Source organism: Ambystoma mexicanum, chromosome 3p (assembly GCF_040938575.1).
Source record: "Ambystoma mexicanum isolate Mex_15411 chromosome 3p, UKY_AmexF1_1, whole genome shotgun sequence".
NCBI classification, from domain to species: domain Eukaryota; kingdom Metazoa; phylum Chordata; class Amphibia; order Caudata; family Ambystomatidae; genus Ambystoma; species Ambystoma mexicanum.
In genome coordinates this window covers 717,422,240-717,450,138 of record NC_090925.1, presented here as the reverse complement: position 1 = coordinate 717,450,138, position 27,899 = coordinate 717,422,240, and the positions used below count along the sequence as shown (strand labels likewise).

Genomic DNA, 27,899 nt, shown 5'->3' with positions numbered 1-27,899 from the left:
GATGGTGGAATCTGAATGCAAAGCCTTTATTTAGTCCACCCCGTGATATTCCCTTGTGCCCTCTGCCCTTCTAGCACACAGGTGTCTTCTTCTACCCTGCTACCCCTTCTTCCCCTTCCAGCCTACTTCTGCAGGAGTCTGTCCTGATGGTTTGACCATCACCATCTTGTGGCCAATGCTGGACTTGACTTTTATGGACTTCATTGTTTCACAGTGTGTCACCCTTTCTCAACTCTCATGCTGGGCTTCCTTTGCAACTTGTACTCATGGTGGCCCTGAATCATGCTGTTCCCATCTTCGTCTTGTATTCTGGCTTGCAACATTGTGTTACTATTGACTTCTGCAATTGTATTCGCCCTCGCCTCTTGCTTCTCCACGCTTTTTGCCTGCTTACTCTCTGTTCTCTCCTCCTCTCCCTTCCTCCCTTTTCCCCCCCATCTCCTCCCCTCCTCCTCTTACTTTCTTCTATGCACTTACTCGATCAGAATTGTCCCTGGACCTAGTATGATAGCAACCTCATCTGTCTCCTTCCCACTCCCCTGAATAGTCCCCTCGCCCCAGCACAATCTGAAATGTCATCAGGCCGAGTACGATAGTTGATTTCACATCCTTACTGTTCATAGCCTGTACGAATGTCACTGTATTTTCCCTTGTTCCCTCCCTTGCCTTGAAGCGCTTTGAAACACATTGTGTATAGGCGCTATATAAATAAACTATAATATCATCTATCACCAAAACGACCGGGCAATTCCATGAACGCAGTTTGCTCCACAGACATTGCCTGTTTATGCCGACGATAGCTTTTGTTAAATCGACAAAGGCTAAACAGATTTTAGTGTGTGTTCTATAGACTTTGTTCTTTAGAAGCTAAAGCAAAAAGATCAGCGAGGATGTCCCCAACCCCCACGCGAATCCCGACCGGAAGGAATCATGGCGCCCATCTCTCAATGATCACGCCACCAACCTTTTTAATAGTAGCGCTGCATATATTTTCCTCAGCACGTCCAAGAGGGCGGTAATTGCTCGTCTCCTCCCCATCGCCACCCTATCGGGATTACATTCACAGACTTCCACGACATAGTTGCCTTTCGTGCTGCCAGGACATTTTCCAAGACCATACCCAAGACTATGGTCCATTGTTCAGGATTTTGTCGAGCACCAGGTTAGATAAACCGTCTGGTCCTGGCGCACGGGAAGCCTTACGTCGTTTTATCAAATTTACCAGATCGTCATGGTGATGGTATCGGTTTTAAAAACAGTTCACTCCTTTGTTGTCAGCTCGTAGAACAAAACGTTTAAAAAGCTTACCCAAGCTGCCTCTGGTACTCCGGGGCAATTTTCCACATTCTCCTGTGGATTTAATAATGGGCCACATTTCCGATACGTTCTTCTCTAAAGCGCCCAACATTTTCTAGGGGTTTTTCTGTACCATTCTTTCTTATGACCCGTAAGCTAGTTCTTATAGTTGTTTCTTAACCTCATTTCAAAGCCATTGACAAGGCAAAGGACCGTTTTAAGTGACCAATGGCAGGTCCCGCCTTTTAATAGCAAACTGCTTATCAAATGTATGCTGCTATCTCATCAAGGTTCCCGTTTTGGAGGAGTTGCGTGCCAGGAACGTACACAATAACAGGACATAGTTAACATTGGACATTGCAGATTGTATCGTTACCAAGGCATTTGTTGACTACATAGCTCCCATTTGTTCCACATCGTGCTTAGACATTTTGAGCCTAGATCTGTTATTTGTAAGTTCCACATGGGTAGGCATTTTATGTAGTTGTCCATCGCTCCAGCTGCCCGTAACATTTTTCACAGGTTGTGGTCACTTACTTTGGTTGGTGCTACTTACAAAGAGTAAATAGCTTCAATCAAATCTCTAGACACAAATATGGAGAAGCAACAAAAAAAAAAAAATATATATATATATATATATATATATATATATATATCAAAAACGATGAGGTTTGCAAGCCACACTTCCCAAGTGGGATGACAGAACTTGTCCTTTTTTAAAAAGGGACCATTCAGCATACAAAGGTCTCGAGACTCCATTAGTTCATTCCAAACTAAGCCTTGGTGCTTCCGAGGATTCCATTCACTGGAGACCGCTCTGATCAGGTTACCATTTTCCTTCATACAAGTCACATTTAGATCGCCACATAGAATTACTGAGGGGTTCTCCAAGGTATAAGCTTTGTCAATCGCCACTGTGATGTTATCAATCATCTCCTTCGTCTTTATTCTGGATGGGTTGCAATAAACGTTAATAAGTCTTTATTACAAGACTTCCTAGAGTTTCTTTTATAGGGTCTAGAGGTAAATGTAGTTTGCTGGATAAATATCCCACGAATAATAGTGCCAACTACTTCAAACTCATTTCCGGACTTTATCAAAGTAGAGGCCAGCAGTTGACCAACCTGCAACGGTAAACACTGCTGAGTTTAGAAACGTAAATCCATCCATTACCGGTTTTGATCTTAACCAAACCTCTTGGAAACAGATGAAGTCTTTATCGTCCCACATTATCTACCCCTTTGAAAACAAGTGGGAGAAACCTTGCATGTTCCAGGTAGCTAATGACAAGGATTTCATCCGGCGGTAGCTTTGACAGATTTTGCATGTTAAGTTTGATCTTTCTTTCTGTGCCCTTTCTCCCTTGATCTGTTATTGTCTATTAAATTCGGCCTTTGGTTAGGATGGAAAATTCCATCACTTCCCAGACCATAGGCCCCTCTCGGTGGTAATTTGAAGGCCCATCCAACTATAAACCTTGTTTCCACTAACGATTTTCCGGCGGCAGTCGTTGCTGACTCATTAACTATACAGTATAACCGTGAAGGATTAATTGGGGCTATTTAGCAGAATTTTCCACCACCGAATCGCGTAGGTCCATCAAGGCGAATCCCAACAATAGGAAACTCGTTGCTGAAGACAGCACCAATTTCTTTACCACATTGAGCGCAGATGAAGGTACACGAGGTTCATACGGTCTTCTCGCATAAAATCGATAATGGAGAAGTCATCTGTATTAATTTAGCGAAGAGCGGGAACACAGTGGCAGAGATTTAGCACGTTATTATCTACACTCCTCACCTTGGTCTAGCATTATTTCTAACCCAAGACATCTCGCATAGTTGCTAATCGAAGTTTTTAGGACATCATGGATATCCTGGGTCTGGTTCTGATCGGATGTCTTTTTTTGTTGTTGGTACGAGTCCCTGTCCTTTTTGTTTGGCTTTCCTCCCCCTATCGCCATCATTTGATGACGGTTACTGCACTTGACATGTAACCTACTGTAATCTTTGTAACTGTATGTATCCATTGTACTGGGCCGCTATTTTGTAACCCTTAAGCAAGCCTGCATACATATTCTTCTCATCCCTTGGGTTGCAGCGCGCTATACAAATACTAAAATAAAAAAGGTAGCAGACTTAGCAGTGTTTACACTAGAGTTCAGCAACTCTATTCGTTCTCTCAAAGTATCGATGTCTTGCTGAAGCTCACTGCCAATCCAACTGCTAACAAAGGGGTTTGAAACTTCCTTCTGGAGATTAGTAGGTGAATAGTTACCAGCTGTTAAGATTACTTTGTTGTTTTTAGAGGATATACCCATCAAGGGATCACAAATCTGTCCACCATCTCCCTGTACAAAACTTGAATTTAGATGCACTTTTTTTGGGCAGGCGTTCGACCCCATAATGGTGGATCCTCGTGCGACACACGCACAGGAATTAAGTCCTGGGCTTCCAATTCCACTGAGCCTTCCAATAGTTAATCGGTTAACTCCTCGGCACGGGCTGGCTGGGCACCTCTTATTCGTCCAGATGATTTACAAACCGTGAGGGTAAAGTTGGGGTTCTCGTCCAACCAGACCAGTTTATGTGCATCCCTCCCTTCTACTTCCATTTCCATTTCACCGGGGGCGGATTGTTCATGTTCTTATTCACAATCTTAGTAGTAGCCAAGTCAATAGAAGTCTGTTTGTTTAAGGTCTGTGAAAGAAGCTGCCTCCATGGGTGGCAGTGACCCCCTTATGCCAACCCCCGTAGTCAGATCTAAGACCTTTAGATGGTTAGGTAGCTTGACACGTGGGGCCTCCATACAAAAGATGGTTGTCTCCACGCAGGGATTTCCTTCAAATCCGCAGGGCCACTGCCCTCGTTCCGAACCCCCAATGTACAAGAGTTTCTCAATGCAGTCTTCAAGGAAGTCAATTGAATTTATTTAGAAATGAATATACAGGAGCCATTACCGTCGTTCTCCTTGTTCATAGTGTGCACAGGCCGCTTTATCAGGTGCCTTTTCGCTAATTGTTCCCATAGCTGCAGACTCCGCACAAAAGTCAACGTGCTGCGGGCACTCAAGGGGCAGCAAGTAGAACCGATCGTTGGCCTGAGCGAGTACGCTTAAAGAGTAATAGGTGGGTTTGGGGTCTGTTGAAGCATCCAATATTACCAGGCTTCAGGGCTCCTTGCCGCCCTTAGGGATGGACGCGGGGTGAACTGGGGTTTTGGGGGGGAGGAGGGTAGAGGGTTAACAGAGCGCCCAACAAATGCCGCCTGACTCTTATCCGTTATCCCGCTCTACATTCGGCGAGCAGTGTTCCCCGGGGGAGCAAGCACTATGGAGGCTATGTACTCCGCACCATGAAAGATATTGTTTTCTTAAAGCTGTAGCAGCAGCAGTGCAGTCCGCAGAAGCTTCTCAGAACGCAAGTAATAACACAATAGTTTCACTTTTTTCATAAAATGCACATTGTGCCAATGTTTGCGTTCATTTAAAAAAACAAATAAAAGCTATTCCTTATTGAACGGTGTCTCCATATCGCTCCCAGCTAAACCCATGATCCACTTAACAAATGGGAGAATTCTTCCAAACTCCAAGCACCAATTACCAATTCAACCCTCTACAGCTCTCACCAGAGCCATACTTATCCCAGCCAGGAGCCTTCATCTTTTATCCATTTTAGGATTTAGTTTTAATAAATATTAAAGTTGGGATTTTTTGCTGTCATTTTTACCTTCATTATTTTCAGTAAATGTTTTTGCATCTTTATTTTCAGTATCTGGTTTTTCCAGGGTTTTTACATAATTTTTAAAAAGTAACCACATAGTCTATCCAGTTCTGCCTGGCCTTCACCAGGGTTTTTCCCGGGTCGGTGTCAGCCACATGCCTCAGAGAGGAAGAGCCTGCACACCTGCCAGTGGGAGGCTCTGGGCAAGTCTGTATATGCATTACTCCACTTCTCGTCCAGTCTCACTTAGGATAGATGTCTTGCCCCTTCCTGCATCTGCACAAGAGAAACACCTGCTCGTGTCCTGCCCAGATGGTCTGTGCCAGCTCTCCATCCCCAGCACCCCTAGTTATTTCTGGAGGGAGGTTGTGGGAGGTGGTTCACTGGTGCAGCCATCGGTTCCTGTGCAAGATCAGCAAGCGCCAAACCTGACTAAGATAGGATATGATGGGGTTGTTGGTGCCACATCAATAATTGGATCCCCACCACAAAATTAACACAGTCATTAATAATTAATCCCCCACCACAGAAGGTACAGTACCTTTGGATGTGGGCCTAGCTGGAGGTGCTCACCCTTCCCTTTCACCAACTCTAGAGCCCCAAAGTGTGAATGCTATAATCCCGCATAATCCACCTCCCCAGTCTGCAGAAGGAAACTAAAAGGGCAATGCAACTTATGAACGCACCTATGCAACAGTCAAGTAGGCTTAGCATTCAACACTGACTAGCGGAAGCATCGCCTCTTCCAAGATTATTATCCTTCCATCCCCACTCCTCCCCTCCCCAGACGGGTGAATCGGATGCATACAAAAGCCTGGTGAATTAGCCACCTGTGTATGAAGAGCAATGGAGAAGGCTGGGTGGCTTCAACAGGTCATAGGGCTGCACTTGCCCAATACAAAAGGAAACAAGATGGAGATCATTGACCTCTCTAGAAACACTCTTGACAACTCCCTGGCAGGTATATCTTTCCCTCTGTCCACCCCAGTCAGAGTTTGTGCAGATTTCTTGGGCTAGACGAATCGCTTTGGGGATCACTACAAACTACCTTCCTCTATGAACAACCACACCTTTTAAAGGCATAAAATCATACGCCCCTGACCCAGGTTTACCTCATGATCCAAGTTAGCAGATATATTTGTCCAGTCCCAAACCTAGATTTTTCGCCAGGTTACGGTAATGCTTTAGGGTCCGCAGCACACATTTGCCCCCCCTAAACCCTCACACATCACAAAAGTACTATGCAGATATCGCAACCCACAAAACAAATTGGCAAATATATAGATTATATGTACAGTAGGTGTGGTTAGCTTGATCCTGATACTTTCACTTTAGTAAATGGCATCAAACTGCAATAAGGGGTTCTTAAAGCACTGGCTTAAAAATGCAAGCAACGATTGTGTGTGCAAAGGGGGTTTTGTGGCAGGCACAGCAATAATTTGATAGCAAATGGGGATATGCCAAAAGGATGCTAGAAACAGTTGGTTTGACCAGTAGCCATACAATAAAGACCTGTATAGTGTCCAGACAATCACCCTTCGGAGTGAGCATAGGCACCATCAAAGTTGGTAGAAACAAAATGAGAGCAAATTATTTGCATTGAATCACAGCCGTCAAGAGATACTTGATAAAATGAAGGCTGCTTAACCATGCGGTAATGAATACAGAGAGCAGATTTGCAGACAAACCTGCTGCTCCATGGATTCCGTTAGAATATCTCCAAAGTCCCCAATGTTTTCCAGACAGTCTTCCAAGTGCCGCTGGATGGGGTCCTCCTTTGCAGAGTCCCTGTAAGAACAGTAGGAAAAGGCATTACTGACAGACAACTGCAAACAGGCTCCCGACACCATAACTGCCTTATGGACACAGGCACTAAAGACCGTTGATTTAATACTAACACTGGAGGAGAGTTTGTAATTAAAGAGCGCGCAAGATACAGACACCCAATTAGGAGGCAGTCAGTCATTTAAGTATAGCCCAGTCAGATGGAAACTTACTCCCAACCACAAAACCAGCAGTAATGTTGATATGCTCTTACTCCCCACACTGCACCACTATGATAGAGAGGCCAAAACCTCTGGCACCAAAGAAAAGAGTCTTACCTAGATCAAAGGTAGAAACAGATGTATAGGAAATGGACAACCAATGCTTGAGAAGGTCACTAGAGCACAATGCACTTACAAAACAGAATGTTCTGCTGGAGTGTCCCACGTGTGCAAGGCCCGCCTCCAGAGTTTGATTTGGGTGTCCCAAGAGCGCCGGCTGTACTTGCGGTACTTGTTGGGGCTCCGTGGGTGGATTCCTGGCTTCCTTTGGGTCCTGGATGGAAAGGAAGGTTAGGAACCCTTACCAAAGTTCAAACCCTCACCCCGTTGGCAGACTGCCATCCACCCCCAAACATACTTTGCCTCCAAGCTCTCCATTCCACAGCATTTACATTGGACCATAGCTGGTGCAACAAGTTACCCTAAACAGAGATGTACAAAAGGTGTGGTGGTGAAGATGTGGCTATATATCTAGTTCACTCAACAATTCACTCCAACTGGATGCATTCAACACCACCAACTAAAATCCAAGATTACTAACATGACCCAGCTTAAACAGCTGAAATCAAGACATGCCACACACCTTCAGCCATTTGTAAATAAGGACATCTATTGCTGAGGTTCCGTATCTGGCAGAGGCAGTGACTAGGCAGAACTTTGGTCCTTCAAGGAATCTGCAAGTTTAGCGCCTACTTGTCAAAAAGCATTAAAACAGATTTGTAAAAGGCCAATAGCAGCGCCTTAGGTGGGCCTAGTCAAAATGTCCAACTGCTGGGCATAAACGTAATTTGTCACCACAAACTACCACCCACATTGCATAAAACTCACCAAATCTACTTCAGCCTAAAAAGGTAAAGGCTGTTTTGGAGGTGGGGGAGGCAGTGCTGGCCGAGGCTGGTTAAAGCCAAATGCCTGGTCCTGCCTTGGCTCGAGTGTCCTTATGACAAAAGAGCCAAACTGTTGCCAAGCCAAACATTTCATCCTCCATTTGCAGAGTAAATTAAAGTGGCACTGCCACACAGTGACAGTTTAAAGTACTACACACAATCATCTATTGGGAAAGGATTTGGTTTATCTCTTGCTAGGATTTTCATGTTGGTACAAAACTAAAGATGCAATGTGAACATGTGTGGCATTAAACCTGCCCGCAGCCAGAAGACCTGTCTCCCATATTTGAAAAACCTATGCAATCCTGGCTGAATTCCTAAGTAGCCAACTCAGCACAGCGGTTTCCCTCCACTCGACACACAATTTATAGGGCGGGGGATGCTCTAATGTCCCCGGTTCCACATCACATCACGCCCCTTCCAACTACAATTCAAAAAGAAAAAAAAAATAATCTATACCAAACAATCCAACCCTACTACCCCACCCCAAAATGCTGTTGAATAAACGTGGCAACCAGACACGATTCATTAGCCCATTCGATTTGGCCCGTTACCTTTAAAGAGAGTTACAGTTTGGTAATGAAGACGGTTTCACAAATTCAGGAGTAATATCCACAAAGAGTTGGATCCCCTCCCCCGTTTAAGCATGTTTGAGCGCCTATTGAGCATGTTTTGGCATTATCGACACTACCCCTACAAGAATTGCATTCACGTAAAAGCCTCAGAACAAAGATACAAGGCAGCCTACATCTTTTCCCCCTGTACGTAAAGTTGGAAGAATGATTAGTGGAATTGGGCAGGTCTTAGACATGTCATATGCCTACAGATGCAGGTTCCGATTTACAGGATAAAGCCTTTATATGAGTGAAAAGGAGTGCCCATCACATGCCCGAGGCAATAGTTGAACTATGGCACTGCATCAGGACAGGTGACATGGCACAGGAAGGTTTCCTGAATGACAATCACAGGTGGGGTGGAATAGTGGAGCCTCACCTTGGAACACTCTGCAAGTAGCGTAGGTATTCAATAGTGTTTTTGCCATAGTCAATCTGTTTTTGTCTCCTCCGGAGTGTGGCCTCGTCTGTCTCATACTTGGATGGGTCCCTAGATTGAGGACAGAGTAAAAGCACAAACACACTTAATTGGAAGCTTACGAGCTCCACTTACCTCATTAAGACCATAGACATCCAATAGGTGTTCAGGAGGGCTTTGCACATAGTTGGACTGATCCGTGGGAGCAGAGTATGTGCTATGTCCAACCGGGGCGTGCATCATCCACCACCGAATTATTCAACAAAGCTCATGCATCTCTAGAGCAAAAGTGTGCAAACATGGGCTCCCTAGATGTTTTTGGACTACTCCCAATATTACTCACCATTGACTATGCTGGCTGATTGTGCAAAGGTTAGAACCGATCCCTAACCCCCCCCTCACCTCCCCTCCACACACCGCCACCCATACTCCAAGGCAAAACCTTTACTAAGGCGCCCTGCAGAATTAGTGATGTATAATTGAAATGTTATTTTATGCACTGCAAGTTTGGTTTGTATTGTTTTTTAAATAACTAATCATTTTTTTTGTTTTTAAAAAAAAAGGAGCCCTGCAGAATTGAACATAAAATTGCGCCCCTTTGGCGACCACTAATTCTCCCAGGCTCCTACTTCATGCTGGGGTCATCAGGCATGCCCATGACAATTTTGGGAGTAAAAAGCAAGAGACTGATGCTTCCCTAGAATCTGCCCAGCAGCCTTCTGGGTGGAACCATCAGAAGCCAAGTGACAAAGTGCAGCACTGTGTCCAAAAGCACACATCCAAGTGACTGCAAAGAGCCCCTGACTTAGGTACCCTGTAATGGACATGCATTACACACAAAAAAAAAAATATTCTGTCATTGAGGGATGCTGCCACCCCCATGCCAGCTACATTTGCCAGCACGTGCTGACGCTACCACTCCCTCCCAAAGACAACCGGCATAGTTTTGTCCCAATGTTCAAATAGCTACTCAACCCTATGCCCCAAATTGCGGTTTAGACATTTTGAATAACTGTTTAGTCTTGTGTGTACCAAGGCATTGAAGTAAAGTTGGCAGTGCAGTTGTATCCAGACCCAAGAATTGGGCTGGAACTTTTGAAAGAATATTAACGAGAAAAGCATACGCAACACTATACAAGATCGGGCAGTTGAGAAAAGAGGGTACTCCTTACTTAAAGGATCTTTCCTGTGGTTCCCTCAGTTGGCGCAGTCACCGGAGGACCCTTTAGGTCTGAGCAACAGTATTGAGCCCCTGATCCTTGTCTCATTGTAATGGTGTTCGGCCACAAAAGAAGACACCAAATGCAGTGCATCCACCACCTCACCCAAGATAAGTGCAAGAAATTCTTGGCCTACTGTACCTGTAGTTTGTCTGCACCCGAAAATCCAGGTCTGGCTCTGTTGACACAGCAACACTGACCATGCCAGGTGGAATTGGCTCTGGCATCCAGGGCCTGCCAATAAATTCACAACACTCACAAACTTTACCAAGGAAAATCCTCCCACAATGTGGTCTCCTTATATTCTCTCCTAGAATCACCATTATAGCAGGGGACCACCTTTTCTATATGGAGGACTCGCCTTGTGCGGGCATGCAACTTCTCCCAAGCCCTCCCCACCCAGTCCATGCAATGGGGCAACTGTAGTGCTACGGGAATGCATCTACATAGTTTAAATTCAATGGTTGGGTGCCTGTGGGGCAGGGGAAGGAGGGCGGCAGGATATTTAGAGGACGAGTAGGGAGAGAGTTTCAGCACGCTCACTGGCCAACCATGAAATACAGGAAAATTCTAATTGTGCAAGTCCAACCTGTGGCATAATGACCACATGTTGGGGAGCTGCGAATAATCAATGCAGCTAGAGACAAACCCATAATCCCCCACCACTGCCTCCATCCTGCCCACCCACAAAGGTTCTTCTTAAATTGTGTATTCTGCAGAGTCTGGTGAAGGCAAGGTAGAAGAAGCAATAGTGGCGTGGTAAGTGATCCTAAGTGTTTGAACTAGGTAAGGTGGTAAGAAGATCAAACCCTTTAACAGGGGAATATTGAAGGTGTCCGAGGCTGTTTTTTGTCAGATGCGGATGTGCATGCTGTGTTGCAGTGGTAGCAAGAGGACCTGGTCAAGTGAAGTTTACAAAAGGCACACTATAGTATTGTAGGCAATCCTGCCAAGACCAGAGCAGTGAGCACTGACCTGGCCTCAGCCCTTATAGTTTGAAGTCCTGCTCATGTAGGTAAGCAGCAGATGGTCACTGTTGAGGGTCTTGCCGTTTTTAGGAATAATTTTAAAACATTCCTCCTTTCTGAATCTTTCACTTCGTTTTTTGTGTTTTCGGTTGATCTTGATTTTCTTGTTTCTGGATTTGTACTTCTGTTTTGTGTGTTCTCAGTCACGTTTATTCATTTTAGTCACAGCGCTTTGAAGCCTGAAGGCTTAAGAGCATTGTAAATAAAATAAGGGCTACCTTCCAATTCCATGAGAAATTGTGGCGAGGAAGTTAAAGCCAGATCGGAAGGACACACCATAGGTTTCATCAGCCACCCAAGTAAAGGACTACCACATTCAAGCTTTGTGGGATTCCTTCTGGGCAACTATCTAGATGTGGACTCTCATTCAGCCATCCATTTGTGCTGGTCTTGCACAGCCCCTGGAAATAAGAGTGGGCAGCATCAGCTTTATATGCCCTGTTCATTTTCACCATGTGTCTGAGACCAACACCCAAAGCTGTGTTTCAAGAGCAGTGCCATTAACCTTGCCGTTTCTCCTGCTGGTTTAACTATTCTTCTCCCCAACTCATTCTGAGCTCAGAATGCAGACCCACGTTCCTCAGGGTCTAGGCATACCATTATTAGCAAAAGTCAGTGATCAATCCCGTTGATCCCCATGACTTTAGTACTTTTGTATCCTAAATTTTATTGTGGACCATGAAACCTCTTTGGTCTCTTGAAAGCTTCAACTGTATTTTAACGCGTTGCCCTGCATAGCCTATATGACTACAAAGTGCCCCACTGTTCCCCTAGGGTGAGTCACCTTACTCCAGTACCTAGGAGGGAGGTTTGGGGGGGGGGGGGGGGGTGGAGGGGTGGGCTTAGTGTGTAGTTCCTTGATCAAGAGTCAGAACCATAACCTGTAAAACCAGATATCTCCATTGAACACTGTAACCTTTCATAGTGTGCAATTTCCACAGGGAAGTTTCTTGCACACACCTGGGGTGTTTGGGACTTGAACCCATCATTGGTACCAGTCTCAAGTCCTTAGAGACTTTGTGCAGACCTCCTACCAACCTACTGCCACAGTCTGCTTGTAACCCACATCTAACCACCTTCTGGCCATCAAACCTGGGTCTAACTCATTGGGGCGATTACGGTTGCCATTTTGGCAGCTGCCCTGGAACTCTAATAATACTAATCTGCCTTTTCACTGTAACTGGAAGCAGACTGCTGGACTTTGTCCCATTTATTTCTGTAGGCAAACTATTGTTAAAACATACAAGGGACATTTACCTGTAAACATGCATTCAAAACTTGCTCCTATTCTTAAAACCTTTAAATGTAGTTAACATTGTACTAATGTCTAGAATGGTTACCTTCTGGTTTTAAATGAGATGTGCTTTGGATCCTTTATATGCCCTTTACTGTTTTTACAACACTTGTGTCTAGTTTAGTACTTACAAGTGTATAGATTTCATCCAACACCATAGGGTATATGGTTCTAGTAAATGTACTAGGGCGATCTTTTGTGTTTTGCTAGTTGACCAACTACTTCATGGCCATCCTCCTACAAGGAGGAAGCCAGGCTGCTGTCGCTACCAAAGCAAGAGCCGGGGTTAACGATGGAAAACTGCCCAACATCAGGTTGGTTTTCATGAGGCCTTGTGATAGGACACTTTAAACATGTCAGTAACCAACATGTGCCCCGGTTTTACTGTGCAAGTTCCAACATACTGAAGGCTCAGGCTTCACTAGTTGATGCCAATCCATCAATTTCAGGCTGAACAGCTTCTCTGTACTCGGGAGGAAACTGCCAACAGACAGATCCTACAAACGTTGGATGTTGCCAAACATTGCCATGGCTCTGCCAACCTGGGACAACCAAGGCAATATGGACCACGAGTAGAAATCACAGGGATTTGTGTAATCAAGGTTAAATGGAGATCAAAGTTCAAGCAGCGATAGATCACAAGAAAAATAATACTTAAAAAAAAATACATGACTTCCATAATTGGGTGGAGGGTTACTGCTTCGCCAACCTGTGCATCCATGATCGGTTATTCCATCAAGACAAAAATGCTTGTATGTAACTCATTTAGCTGCACTGCCGATTTCCTGGGGCCTTTTCAATCAAGCCACAAAAGTTGACGCTCTGCCACATGGACTAGCAGTTAATCTTCCCAGCGGCTATTGGCCTTTACCAAACCTTTACACAGGCCACATGCATCAAGCTACTCATCTTTGATCACCTAGTTTTTACTTTGGTTTAAATATGAACAAGCGATTGATCTTGGAAAGCACACAATTTCAGGCAAAGCTCACCAAAAATGTGAGCTGCTTTGAAATTAAACACCACTTAAATAGCCTGTTATAGAAGTGTCTTCAATCACGTTTTGTCCCACTATTCCTTTCAGAGGAAAATTCCAATGCACATCAGTCTGGTCCCACCAACAAGGACAGTCTAGCAGCAACATGCTAGGCAATTCTGTGAACTAGGGTAACAAGAGCATCTGCAAACAAGTTCCAAAGCTTCCTGCAGCCAGAGTATAAAGAGTGCCATCTGCCAAACATGTGGTCTGGAAAAATATTGGCAACCAGACAGTGGCCCTCATTATGAGTTTGCCGGTCTGGAAACAATGGTACCGGTAAGCTTACCGCTACCGTTTCCAGCCCGGCAAACTGCAAGTTCTGCGAGCGGGTGCCTTTCAGCCCACCAGGTTTGAACTGGCGGGCAGAATGGCACCCGTTTGCATACCTTGACGGATGCACCGGCACTGTTGCACACATTGCCGGTGCATCAGTCCTCCCCATTGAGTCCAATGGGACTCAATGGTAATGGGGATTTTCTTTTTTCCGGCGCCTGGCTGGGGGGACCGCCGAGGCTGTAATGCCCCAGTAGTTCCCCATTCCCAGGCGCCAGAAAAAAATAAAATGACTGGTGGCAACCGTGCCGGTATTTACCGGCACGGCTGCCGCCAGACTCATAATGAGGCCCATTGGCTTAAATGGCACAACACTCTTTAAAATGCACACCATATTAAGCACCCACGCACAATACAGGTTTACAAACCTGTGAAACCTTTAAGCTAATCTCTGAAAAAGTCCTTCACCGGCACAAACACATGTCCATGTCATTTTCTGTCGCTTGTAATAAGCGATACATGGAACTCTCTGCAAATGTTGCAGGCTCCAACTAGCCAGCAACACATATGGTCATATTCCATAAAGTTTGACAATAGGCTAGAAGTTGGGAGCAGCAAAGCAATGAGGCGTTTCCATTTCTTGGCATATGCAGATCATGTACATCAATATCCAACCATTCTTGGCTCAGTCTGATGAGGCAACCTAAAGACTATTGCACCACACTACTGGAATGAGCAAAGCTGGATCGTGATTAAACACGGTCCTGCTGCATAAACCGCTTAGGCTATGGCAATAGAACACAAGATTGCAGAGATTACGGCAGTAGGTGTGTGCACCAACATTTGCTGGCCCACAATGAAGCCACAAAAATGACCTTGAGCACTAACTGATTTTCTTTGGATTGAATACATTGGGAGGAAAAGCCTAACTCATTGCAAATGCTTCCGGAAACCAGTACTGTCGGAATTGTGTGCATTCTGGTATTGAGCACCCAGTGGGCTTTCAAAGCATTAATATTCTAACTTGACCAAGTCTGGAATCCAAACAGTGGAACCGCAAATCTAGATCCATACAATTTTTGCAAGAGGCTCAAGAAGCTTTGTGGGCGCAAGCATTCACACATCAGGTGGATATGCCAGCCATACCCCTAACAGAAAGACTAGGCCAAGATAGGAGAAGCATGAAGGTCTCTTGTGACTGGTCACCCAATAAAGGGCTACTACCATTTATATGTGGCTTCTGAACTTCTGCTCCAGCCAGACATTAAACATTCTGTTACCATGCCTTTTTACACCAGTCACATTATGCAAAAATAGTATTTGGTTCCTTGGCATTTTTTCGTTAATGTTACCATGCACATAGTCATCTTTGCTCCGGTAGATGTATGTAGACTATTTTGAACACTGCACCGTTTTGTAACTATCTATTTTTAAAAGCAAGAGGCCCGATTTTGATGAAGCTCCCTCCATTGTGACTTGCCCAAATGCTTCCATTTACATGCGCCAAAGGATCTTCACGCTAAAATGGACTTGAGTGATATTGCATTAAACAGTGCTCTTCAGAAAGCTCATGTGACAGTTGGAAGGGCAACCTGTAGCTTGGGTCAATTTTCTCACCACTGCCCACCAGAAATGACTGCATTCTTTATCTCTTGTTGCTTTGGACACCGAATCACCCCTCGGACCATTTCCAACCTTGACATTCATAACATTGCACTTGACTGGAAGGCACATTTGCAATGTCATGCAGATCCAAGGACCAACCATGCTTAACATCTGTTAAATCAGCAGTCGGGAATCAGTAATTTATTTTTGTTCAAATGCCCTTTATTTTGAACACAAAGCTTGGTCAGTTTACACCATAAAACGGAAAAACATCAAATCACTTTGCTTCAGCCACTGGTGCTGCCCCTTCTCGGGTCCGCTCGGCAGTAAATGGCTTTAATCACAACCGCCTTTCTTGAAGTCAGATTTGCGTTTTTTCAAAGGAGGAATGAAAGATCACGCCAGTACTTTACCGCGTTCGCGTTGTGCTCTCCTGCAGGCAGTAAATGTTCCAAATCACAGAAAACCACCAGTCGGGTGGTAGGCTCAGCATGGGCGTATAGACACCAATGTTCAAAGAAATAAGGAATTCCCCGCTTTCAGGGTCCACTCAGCATTTCTTGCCTTTCTCGGGTCGTGCATATGGATTTCCTCGTTACCGGGGTCTTCCAGCCTCAATATGCCGAGTGGAATCCTGCGATGTCCTCGTTCCACTCTACCTGCTTCTCGCTCCTCTAATAATTTAGTTGCTCCTTCTCCTCCCCCCCTCCCATACCCAGGCGTTTCCCATTTCTCTCCACTCCTCTGTGGAAACCCCTCCCTTTCCCTGTGTTCGTCTTTTGGCCTCCCTTCTGATACTAGTCTGTCACGGTTATTAATTCTTTCATTCCACCACCCCTTTATCCTTCTTGGTTGCCTGTCACGATGGTAAAGTAAGTTCAGCTTGTGTTTTAATTTACTTGTCTGTGCTTTTGTGGCTTTCAGTCTTTTGGCAGTTTGCTTAGAGGCATTCTGCGATTCGTAGTTGGTTGGCACAGTTGATTTCTGGCTGCATCATTTCCCTTCACCCAGCCTATCCCTGTATCCATTTCTTCCACCAGGTCACAGCAACCTGCGAACGCTGGCTGTCTCGTCCAGGTCGCCCCTCGCCTGGCTGGGTTCTCAGTGACCGCTGGGTCATCTGTGAATGACATGTCCTTTTTGGCAGCCGGGTGGCCTGCAAAGGCGGTGCTCTCTGTAACAGCCGGGACGATGTGTTTGATCCCTGTCATGCCTAAACCTCGAGACCCCTGAGCCCCAGCCTCACAACATCCTAGGAAAATCAAGCCTCTTATTCCACAAAACTCATTCCCACTCAGTCAGTAGGACTGCTGCACAAGCTTTCTCCGTGGCCTTGCACTCACAAACCCAACCAGACGTATTGCCATCTATGCAAGCCATACTTCTAACCACTCCCACCCACCACCGTGAAGCCTCTATACACAGTCCCTTTATAACCTAGTCGTTTTAAGATCGCTCCATGGGCTAGCAGCCCCACCTGGCTTTGTAAGAATCCGTACCCCATCATGTAGCCTCTACTCTCCACCCTTCTAAATCTGTGCCTCATTTTCCCGCCATGCTCTTCAGTGAAAAAACACCCGTCCCTGTATATACTCCTTACTCCTCTACAGTCCATTTTACATTGTCCCCATTTCAAGTCCTACCTCACCTCGATCTGGTTCATAGTACATTTCACATGTGCTAAAAGGCACTTGCAAGGGACTACCCCAGATATTGTAACCATGTGCCTATTATTTGTCAGAAACTGTACGTATGAAAAAGTCCTAAAAATACAGGCTGAAGCATATGAAAGGCCTCTTGCACAGACATTTCAGCTCCCTTCATCAGAGGAATGAATCCTCCATCTAGATATACACGCATTGCAGGTCTTCAAAAAAAGCAGTCACTGGAGCCAAACATAGTCGGAAACCTTGGTGCTCACCTTGGATCAAATGGCATTACCATGACCTGATAGTGTTCTCTCGGTAATGAGAACATTCAATGCTTTAACAGTTAAGCGTATGCATCCTGCAGATGTTTGGCTTGCATAATTAATGAAAGAATGTTTCTGCAATATTACCATCTTCAATGTTTGCAATTTACTGATTTAGCACTCCAAGATCCACATGGGCAAGAGGATGACCTCCCTTATATAGTTTGATTTGACCATGTGACATCTGCTCTCATGGCTTCAAATGCATAGGCATTTTCTGTCACTATCTGCTCCACCTCTTCTAGTAGCTGTTCCAAGGGCTACTTTGGAAAAGGTTTTCTAGCAGGTGTAAGTCATGGAGTTACTTTTTGAAAATTGCCTACATTCGTTTTGTATCCAGCACAGATTTGCCAGTTCTACACTACAAAGCTTTAGAAGGGGGACAACTACAAAGCTTTAGAAAGTGGACAACTATCACCCAATTGCAAGTTAAGGAAAGAGTGGAAAGTCAGGCATCCTTAGTCTGTATGGAGAACGACAGTCAAAAGAAGGTTCGACCTCTTTACAATTGCGATCATGTGGATTTTGATGATGCCCAATTTTAAGGCTGATAAAAAGGAGAAGTGGAAACTTATAAAAAGTCTATTGAATACCTTTTTTGAATTAATTGTATTGAATTATCTAAATATATGTGATAAAGATCTGTGTTGGATGGGTTTTTACCAATACATAGGTGTACAGGAGACAAGGTATACAATTGTCTTGGATACGGTTTCTTTTCATGGAGGGACTGCTCACCCACAGAGGAAAGGAGGGGGAGAAATCAGGGTATTAGTCTTCACTGTGCTCAATTATATCAATATTTAAACATTCAGAGGTGCGGCTTACCCTTTTAGTCTTCACTCAGTCAGAAACCAGGCTTTGAAAGGGTCCCAAGTCAAAGTCCCTAAAATGGTTGTAGGGAATTGAGGCAGGCCATATGTACAATAACCCATCAATGGAAGGCAGAACACTGCTTAACAGGTTACAGGTCTAGAGCTGCTTATCCAATACCAATAAACTAGAATAATCCATACTCCAGTGAATCTACACCATGATCACCAAGGAAGAGAGCATTCCGCCACACAGGCGTTACTACCGAGCATATGAAATAATATTGGAACTACACTGAAAAGCAGTCTTTGGGGCAATTGTCCAGCACACAATACACCTTAGTCAAAGCAGCAGGTTCTGTACCAAGCCATTCTCTACTCCCTCGATTAGTTATCCCACAGTGCTTTGACCCAAACATAAGGCTCATCTGTTTTACAAATAAAATTGTATCCTTATGTATGCTCCCCACCTTCCTCCTTCCCCACACCATACTACTTAATACATGCTTTGGCCTTTGTTCTCAGGTGCAAGCTCTACACATTTGCATGCTTTCCACAAATCCAGTTTAAAATGGGAGCGTAAACTGGACCTTTCAAAGTAAGCTCAAGGTACCATGGGCAGTATACAAGCAATCTCCAAAGTAACCCTATGCAAAGAGAAGCCACTGAGCCCATAGAAGAATCATTTGCATAGAGCCCACTCTTTACAGAACAAAGATGTAAAAACACCCATTCACTCCCGAGAGAGCAAGGACACCCAACTAAGCTGTGACTTGGTTTCACATGCAACAATTTTTAAGAACCTCACTGCTGAGCAGTCAGTTCTTCAGACACCACTAAAAGGCAAGTAGGACAGTATTAGGTGGGGTATGCTGTCAAGTTAGAAGTTAGATTGATAGCTTTTATAGGGCGAAGACTGTGCCACAACCATCCTGTGGCAGATCGATCTCCTTTGCTGGAAATGGATGGCAAAAGTCACGCTAAGAAAGCAGGTATGGGCAGATGAAACACCCTCCACACAGTTGCAGGGGTGCCCTTGCATATGGAAATTCGGCAAACGACCCACTTCTGTGCAGTACAAACCTACAGGATATATCAGTGGTGGTGCCAGAATCGGCAGGGAAAGCCAATCTCTAGTCAAGGGAACAAACCTGTGCACTGGACTCCTGTCCTCTGTTTCAGTGTCCAAGACTTCAGAGAAGGGCACCTCTGAGCCAAGAATCCGGGACCTACAGTTCATGCTGAGAGAAACAGGAATCATGTGAAAAGTCCATTACAAAACACCAAGACCCAATAAACCATGCCCAGGATACTGCTCACCCAAGCAAGTCTTCCAGAGCCGGACTGTAGTTCACCAGCATCCAAGGTTCAGGTAGCAGGGCTGTGGGCAGGTTCTGCATCTGCTGCAGGGGCTCCTGAGGAAAACTGAACGAGGAGGTTGAAGGAGCACCAATGTGCATGTAAACCTGCCCACTCACGAACTGCAGCCACACCGTTGGAAAAACACTACCTGTAGGATTAGATCCCTATCCCAAAGCCCTTAATTCTTAAATGCTCATGCTTCCCCAGCTCTTCCTTTGAATAGCACCTCCATTAATTCCACTGGTTACGTTGCACAATGCTGCATAGTTTACAGCCTGATCAATCGCAGAGTTTTCCAAAACATGATCACCCTCCTATGCTGCAACCACAACTAGCAAACATGCATAATACATTTTACGCCAGTCTCACTTCACTTCCTCCCTGCCCAGCCAGCATGCCACTACTCACATTACACTTAGTTCTCCCTTCCCAACCCACCTCATGCCCCGAATCATGCCAGACCCACTCTCCCTTGCAACCATTACCTTTAACCACCTCACACTTCGCTTAGAGGATCTTCCACGAGTAGGTTTTGTCTTTAAAAAGGGGCAGCACTTTTGGAAGTAAATGGGCCAATAGCATCTCATCACAGGCCTCTTGCATGCTTTCCAAATACCCTTCCTGTAATAGATCAGTCAGTTGGGTCTGGGTGGAATAGATGGGATCCAGCTTGAGGATCTACACAAGACTCAGGCAACATACCCTGTCTGGATACGTCAGTCTACACATTCCGCTTCCCCTGAAGATGGAGGGCTGTGGCCAGGCCCAGATTAGCAAAGACTCACCTGTTATACTCATGTTTAAACGATCCCTCTGCTGCCTCCTCCAGAACAGTACTAAAAAGAAGACAAGACTGCGGTAAATTTTCTTTCCAAACTATTTCCTTAATCCCACTAGCTTTGAATGTATTCTCATCTGAAGATAAGAGAAGCTGTCCATCTTTCAGCACAGCTTAAGAAATCCACAACTGCATGCTCTAGGATTTAGATACATTTTCTTTCACAGTTAAAAATAGCATACCAAGGACATTAAATGAATTCCTATTATCTACATCACAAACATTTTTTATAAATGGACTGAACTTTAGGTTGCTACTGTGTCTCCCTCTTACTATGCAAAACATCACTAAAATGTACTTAGAACTTAGGGGTGGGGGGGCATAATGGAGGCGTGTGATCTTGAATGAAATAAACCTATGAAGCATCCCCTCAAAAAACAATTTCAAACACCAACCTTTCGGAAAGAGGGAGGCATTAGATAGATATTAACTGAAACGATTTCCATGCGGATTGAAAAGGAGGGGCAGAGAATGTACAGCAGAAAACTGCATTATTGTATGGAGGCCTTGCACACTATTCCAAAAGTGCTCGGAATGGTAGTGTTCAACCGTTTTAGGAATTTCTTAGACATCCAAACCTTCGAGACCCCCTACAAGCAGGTGTCCGCTCCCATCACTCAAAGGAAACTACTCCTGAACATCTCCAACTTCATCGCCTCTCCCAAGCACTCCAACCTATCCTCTATCCCAATTCTCTTGGACCACGGTTGATCACTCCGATATCCTTAATACTCTCTTCTTGGGATTCTCAATCAAGCCCTTGACTGGATTGAATACAGACACCTCGCAAATTGTGTCTCCTGGAGCAACCGCCACCCCTCTACTCACTCCTCTAAATGTTGGTGTTCCACAAGCCTCCGTCTTGGGTCCTCTCCTCTTTACACTCTACACCTCTGCTCTTGGTGCACCATCTACTCCTTTGGGTTCTCATACCAACTCTTTGCGGACGACAGCCACATCTTTTTTTTCCGAACTCTCCTCTGAATTCTATCAAAATGTCTGCCATTAAATACTGGATGTTAAACTATACCAACTCCCTAACTTCACAACTACTTCCTTGTACCATAACCAGGCGAGATGGCTGACTATGCAAAACGGGGAACAAATTAAATTTCTCTTCCTGGTTCACAAGTCTATCCACAGTAAGGCACCATTGCAACAATCCAACTCTACAAACCTTCTTGTAATCTCCACTCTGCCACCATTGATTACCTTTGCAACATTTCGACCTCCCTACTGCTTTCTCTCGCTTCCGTGCTTCTTGCATGGAATTCTCTTCGCCGGACATTGGAGAAAGTCCGCACGGATTTGTTCAGTACCAAACTAAAAGCCACCCTCCTCACCTCAGAGTTACCCTTTTCACATACCTCTCTGCCTTCTAGCTAACATTCTCCCTCGTCTCCAACCTGCCTCTGTCTCTCTCTTCCTGCATTCCAGCACTCACCCATCATGGTCACGTCCTTAAGACAAATTATAAATACATTTTCAAAATGGATTAGCCAAGTTTGCTAATTAAAAATGTCTTGATAGCAAAGCTGTACTCATTTTAATGTTATCAGCAGTTATTTGTAACCAAGACATAAAATGAGCACCAATACCGGAGTTGTGCACTGCTAAAGGAAGACATTAGTAAGTTGAGTTCCGCCTTGCAGATTCTTTAAAATTCCACTCGACCTGCAGATCGAGTAACTTCATTTACCTACCTGACCAAAGAAATGCACTCGACCAATGGCAACGGACGCCGAAAAATTTAAATGTACTTTCTGTTAATGGTACATGTCATCACAAACCTACTTTAATATTTGCACGCTGCTGCCACCCAGGGGCCAGCCATGCACAGTGAAACTTTTACTGCAAAATGTTACGTTGCAAACATCACTTGCAAATGGTACCCGTCCCTTCATGAAATCTACTCTGTGCCAGTGTGTGAAAAGACTTTGCTAGCCTTGCATGAGTGTTAGTAAAAAGTGACCTGCATGTATGGACACAAATAAATAGATATGATAAAAAAGAGCTTTGAAAACAGTTTGTTCAGCTCTCTCCCAGTGTCAATACATAATGCTCATAATCATAGAGCAAAGCGAGTTCTGGAAGCCAACTACAGTGTGTGGTAGTGCAGTAGAACTGTATAAGTACAGATGGAACTATTGATCAATACTTTGCGTAAACATTAGGTGGCTTTGTTTATTCATTATGTAAGAGGGGAAAAAGTAAGACTAAGAATGGATGGCATAGCAGGCAGAAAATTGGACAAACTAGTTGGAATATTTTAGTTTGCACCCATCTCACAGGGTAGCTGGTATAAAGCTGCAGGGGGATAAGACAGAAAGAGTATGGGATCAGCTCATGGTGGAGCACCCGTTGCAAGAAGTATGCAACCAGCAGGTAACCGAACTAAGTTTGTCATCAAAAGCAGTTGGCTGTGATCATGTGTGAGGAACCCAGCCCTTGATAGATCCGATTCTACACGGCACAGTCGGCACCCGAGGCCCTGAATACAATAATTGGAGACCTAGCGCTGTTTGGAGTGAACAAAACAAGGAGGTGTGAGGCTCTACATCCGCATCGATTATATGCTGGTTGGAAGAGCACGCGGCAGACTTCATGGACGCGGTATAGATGGCATGGACCATTTCCGACCATTCTCCACTGGTCAGGAGCTGGGCCCATCGAGGCCCTCGACCCCCAATCCTTTCATGGCGCCTATCAGCCGAGACACTTCTAGGCGAAGCATTTAAAGACCCATTTGGGATAAACCCCGATTCACTTCCTGGAGTTCATGGGCAGTGTAGACAGACGGAGCACAACATGGGAGACCCTGGAGGTGGTTATGAGATGGGAGGCTATGGCAGGAGTGGGAGGGATCATGGAAACACTGCAGGGGGAAACGAACATATTGAAAGCAAAATATGTGCCATTGAGGTGGTCGAGGCCAAAACACTAGGTACTCAAAAGGACCATCACCTACGTAATCTCTTGACGAAAAGTGGGAAAGGCTTAGGCAGTTTGACCACGCGGCACACAGCGCCTACGCACGCAGAAGGGGATAAGGCAGGGAGACTTGTCATGGTTATGTAGTTCTGAAAAACCCAGGAAACGATAACGCAGATAAAGTATGAGTGCGAGGAACCCTAGAGAGCACAGGGGGAAATAAATAGTGCGTTTAGTGAATTTTACGAGACCGTATATCAACCCGTGACTCCAGTGCTCAAAAGAAGCTGCTGGAGGCCTTCTTCCAGATTAGACTACCACGACTCACTACACTACGAACAGGCCACTTCTCTGGAAATGCTGCTGATGGAGGAGATAGGTGAAGTGATAAGGTTCCTTTCCGTTGGGAAGACACTGGGCTTGGATGGGCTCCCAACAGAGTTTTACAAAGCTTTCGCGGCTACCCTCACACCAGTGCTGCTCAAAGTATATGGAGGAAGTCTATAGCGGGGGCAGGCTCCCCTTCAGCACGAGGGAGGCAGTGGTGGTTCCCATACCTAAACCTGGGAAACCGGATGACATGTGCGACTCATACCGCCCTTTAGCCATGCTGAACCAAGATTTGAAGATACTGACGGCGCTGCTTACGGGTAGCAAAGCGATAGCCTCACTAATCCTTGAGGATAAGACTGGGTTTGTCCCTGGATGCACCTCTGCTAACTTATGAAGACTCCAACACATTATAGATCAGACCAATGGACGGACAGTTCCTCTAGCGGTGGCGTCACTTGATGCCACCACAGCCTTTGACTTTCTATATTGGGAGTGGATGCAGCATTAGCGAAATTTGCTGGTTTATAATCGATCAATTATAAAAAATACTGAACATGTGGAGCGGGGATTGCGGGGATGTCCCCATGTTCAGTATTTTTGGCCTTGGGGTATTGCAAGGGTGCGTTTGGCAGAAGTGCAAAGCGATTCACGGCGAAATGGACTACAGTCAATTCGGCTGCGAATAATTGCACTTCGGTCAAACAACCTAAATCCATGGATGCTGGCTGCCATGCATAACTGCATAACTGTGGAATTGGTGAGGGTTTCATCAAATGGGTTCAAGTGTTGTACACCCTGCCTGTAGCTAGAGTACGGACGGGGAAGTGGGTTTCCGAAGCCTGCAAAGTACAGCTGGTACCCAGCAGGGGTGCTAGTATCACCCATGCTCTATATATTGGCGTTAGAGCCCTTGGCAGTGAACTTAAGACAAGAATTTCTTGAAGCGGGGCTAGTAGTGGGAGGGTCAGCACACCTGGTCTCACTGGACGCCAACAATGTCCTATGTGAGTGAACCAGAACATAACCTGCCCATGCTATTGGAGGTGTTGGATAACTTTGCAGAGTTGTCAGGCATGTCCTTTAATAGGCAGAAATCACGCCTATTTCCATTGGCAGGGTTGAGACATGATGACCACCAAGACCTACCAGAACAAAGGTTGCAATGCGAAACGAAGGGATTCAGGTACCTGGGGATTCATATAAACAACCCCCCCCCCCCCGCCTCCCCAAACGATGACATACACACGTTGAAGACAGTGGTCTATGGTGTTCTGGGGGAGGTTGCCAATGTCCCTCATCAGTAGGATTGCCTTGGTTTTAAATGAATGTATTACCACAACTGCTTTACCCATTTGCCAGTGTATGCTACTATATACCTGTGGGGTTCTTTTGCAAGTTGGACGCTTCCTATGGGGACAGGGTAGACAGAAAATAGCCCTGAAGATGATCTGTATGCAGCATGAGGATGGAGGTGCACTGTTACCACACAACTGCAATATGTGACGGACTGGCTATTGGACGAGGCCACGGCTGAGTCGAGCTACTGCAGGCGGTGTCCAGACCAATTTATCTGGAGGATGTACTTTGGGTGAAAGGGTGGTTGGCGGGAGGCCGGGTGCTTCTTGTAACGATAGGGAGTTGGGTGTGGACAAGAGCCGTGAAAGTACTGCACATGCGCAATCCGTACTCCCGCTCCTATGGCGCCCGATGCCTGCCCGGAATGGAGGAGTTGGCTGTGGCTAGAAGGTGCACAGCGTTTGGGATTAGCTCATGGGGTGACATGTACAAGGAGGGGACATACAGAGAGCCCATTAGGTTTGCCCAAGGCCCAGTTCCTCTGGTACCATAGGTTGACAGTGATAGCAAAAAAAGAGATTTATTTCATTGTTTGTTGTTCGGCATGTATACAATAAGAAATCTGATAGCTTCCTCTCAGCAGCTCTGATTGGCTTGTCATCGGTTTATCTGCATAAGGGCTGTTGTAGATACAGCGTGTGTGTTCAAGTTTGAACCTTTGATCTTAGCCTTCAGCTCACTTGCTACTCAACGGGCAGCAACTGGAATTCTTGTTGGTCTCGATGCATCAGAGTTTTTCTTGCGAAAGTCCCTAATAGAAAGTTACTTGTGTAACCAGTCCACTACATTGACGTTCTTCGGGCCATTTGCCAGCTTCCTGCCCGCCCCTTTTCCCAGTAACCTCTTCAAAACCATCAACGCTGCGCGTTTTGCAAGAGTGGTTGCTGAGTGGGCGGTCTTGCTGTCTCGCGTGTGAGCGGGCTGCGGCTGCCCCTCTGAATTGCCAAATTTGTTGGCTGTTGATTTAAAATGACAACAACGGTTAGCAAAAAATGTTAATTAACCTCAGGTATGCCTGTAATCAATCCCGGCCAATTATTTAATTTAGAGATGGCGGCGAACAAAATTGGTAATAGATTAAGCTGCAAAAAGCAAAATCTTCAGCGCTCAATGTCACTTTCGTCTGACATTCACCTGTACTATACCCAAGAAACGTTGCCTAGTGAAGAGAGTGGGTCTAATGGTAGTACGGGTCTGTCAACTGAGCCTCCGACAATAACGGCCCCTAACCAACTACTGCGCGCTGAGTCTGGCCAAGAGGTGACAAAGAATGTGTTGGCAGAGGTTACCGAGAATGCTATCCCTTTGCTTGTTTTCGGAACACTTGCGGAATCACATGTCAGTTGATATGAATGAAATTATTAGTAGAGATAATTTGATAGCTGCTGATGTGCATGTGATTACTAACCCTTCAGGCGAAGTCACAGACATGACTCTGGTGACAGCTTGTATCCTTGACGGTCTCCAGCCTGGTGGAGAGTTCATGCCCCAGACTGACATGGGCACACAGCCCATGTTGGAGCCCATTTGTTGCTCAGTGGCAGCCCAAACATCGTTTGCGCGCTGCCCATGAGGCGCTTACTCGGACAGGGGAAATTGACGAGGAAGCTATGGAGTTTCTAAATAAATCGGGAGGGTCCATCTCCCCCTCCGCTGATGTCATGTATATATGTTCAAACACTGGGGATTTAATCCAACTACACCAAGATAATACTACAGGGAACGAAAATCAGGCAGCTAATTGCAGGGGAGGGGGAGGGGGGACTCCCATTCAAAAATGTCATCAAACCCCTCCAGACAGTGATCACATGCCTAGCTCCAACTGTATTGAGGAATCACCCTCTTTCCTTGCTCCGACTCCTCGAAGGACAAGGTTTGAGGAACCTAAATCGAGAGTCAGACTTTTTTTATTAATAAGAACTGCTCCAAGCGGTTTTCATTTCCGGAAGCCCCGGCGCTTAACAATACTCTTGGCGCCATGAATACTGCATTGCTAGCTTTAGCAAAGCTTTACAAAGTTTTCGATGGTAAGCTCAATCATCAAACCATCTTATTAGAACAATGTTGTAGTGGCTTAGCAGTGTTAGCACAACTTCCGCCCAATGAGCTAGTGAGCACTCAGTCCAATGTTGAGGCTGTTCAAGCTCATCGGCCTGATTCCCGAAACCTCATGAATGATGAATGTATAAAAGTCTGTGCCTTGACTGAAATAGGAGGCAATGAAAGAATGTGCGATGTAGATCTGAATGGTTGCAATCAGCAGACAATGATAATGATAGATCTGGATGGGGCAGATTCATCAAACAGTAAAGGTCCCAAACAACTTAATGTTATCAAAAGAATTGATGATAAAGCTATCCATGAGACCGATGTTCAGATTAAGGAGAAGGGGCCAGTAATCACTGCAGCATTGTCAAGCTACACATTTTTTTTCATCTAAACCTGCTAAAGCAAATGCAGTCAAGACAATAGCGGTAGTTACAGACCCCTTGCCCCCTGCACCCAGGATGTTATTTACAAAGGGGCGAGGTACAAGTTTATCAAAACTCTCTAGACGTGAACAAATTGTTAAAGCTGCAAAAGGCAATCTGGCAAAACCATGCCCCAAGCAAGCCACTCAAACCTTCATGCCGTATGGGCCCCTGGATGAATTGGTTACTCTTTCAGTTGGCAAGGGTGCCCCAGAATCTGAACGGTGTCCTAATCCCCAAAAAACATCAAATAATCCTAATTCTGGTGATTCTATGAACAATGGTATTAGACCATACAACAAGGCCCATGAAGATGCACAGACCAGGGTGCCCACGGAGGCAAGTGATGGGCATTCGAGTCAGTTGGCCCTTGCCGAACTTAGA

The 27,899-nt window shown here is 45.3% G+C and overlaps 1 protein-coding gene across 3 annotated transcripts in view; it reads right to left on the bottom strand.

The window, feature by feature from the left end:
* Positions 1-27,899, bottom strand: part of LOC138580770 (oocyte-specific histone RNA stem-loop-binding protein 2-like) — a 743,835-nt gene that overhangs the window by 8,025 nt on the left and 707,911 nt on the right. For 2 of the 3 annotated variants that reach the window (XM_069651575.1, XM_069651573.1), the window contains exons 2-8: positions 20,372-20,422; positions 19,545-19,649; positions 19,376-19,465; positions 10,343-10,435; positions 8,943-9,053; positions 7,199-7,336; positions 6,706-6,805 (exon numbers count right to left, since the gene is read on the bottom strand). In XM_069651575.1, the coding sequence (XP_069507676.1) occupies positions 6,706-6,805; positions 7,199-7,336; positions 8,943-9,053; positions 10,343-10,435; positions 19,376-19,465; positions 19,545-19,624 (612 nt within the window). In that variant the 5' untranslated portion in view covers positions 19,625-19,649; positions 20,372-20,422. The remainder of the gene's footprint in view (positions 1-6,705; positions 6,806-7,198; positions 7,337-8,942; positions 9,054-10,342; positions 10,436-19,375; positions 19,466-19,544; positions 19,650-20,371; positions 20,423-27,899) is intronic. The other variant, XM_069651574.1, reaches the window with a different exon arrangement.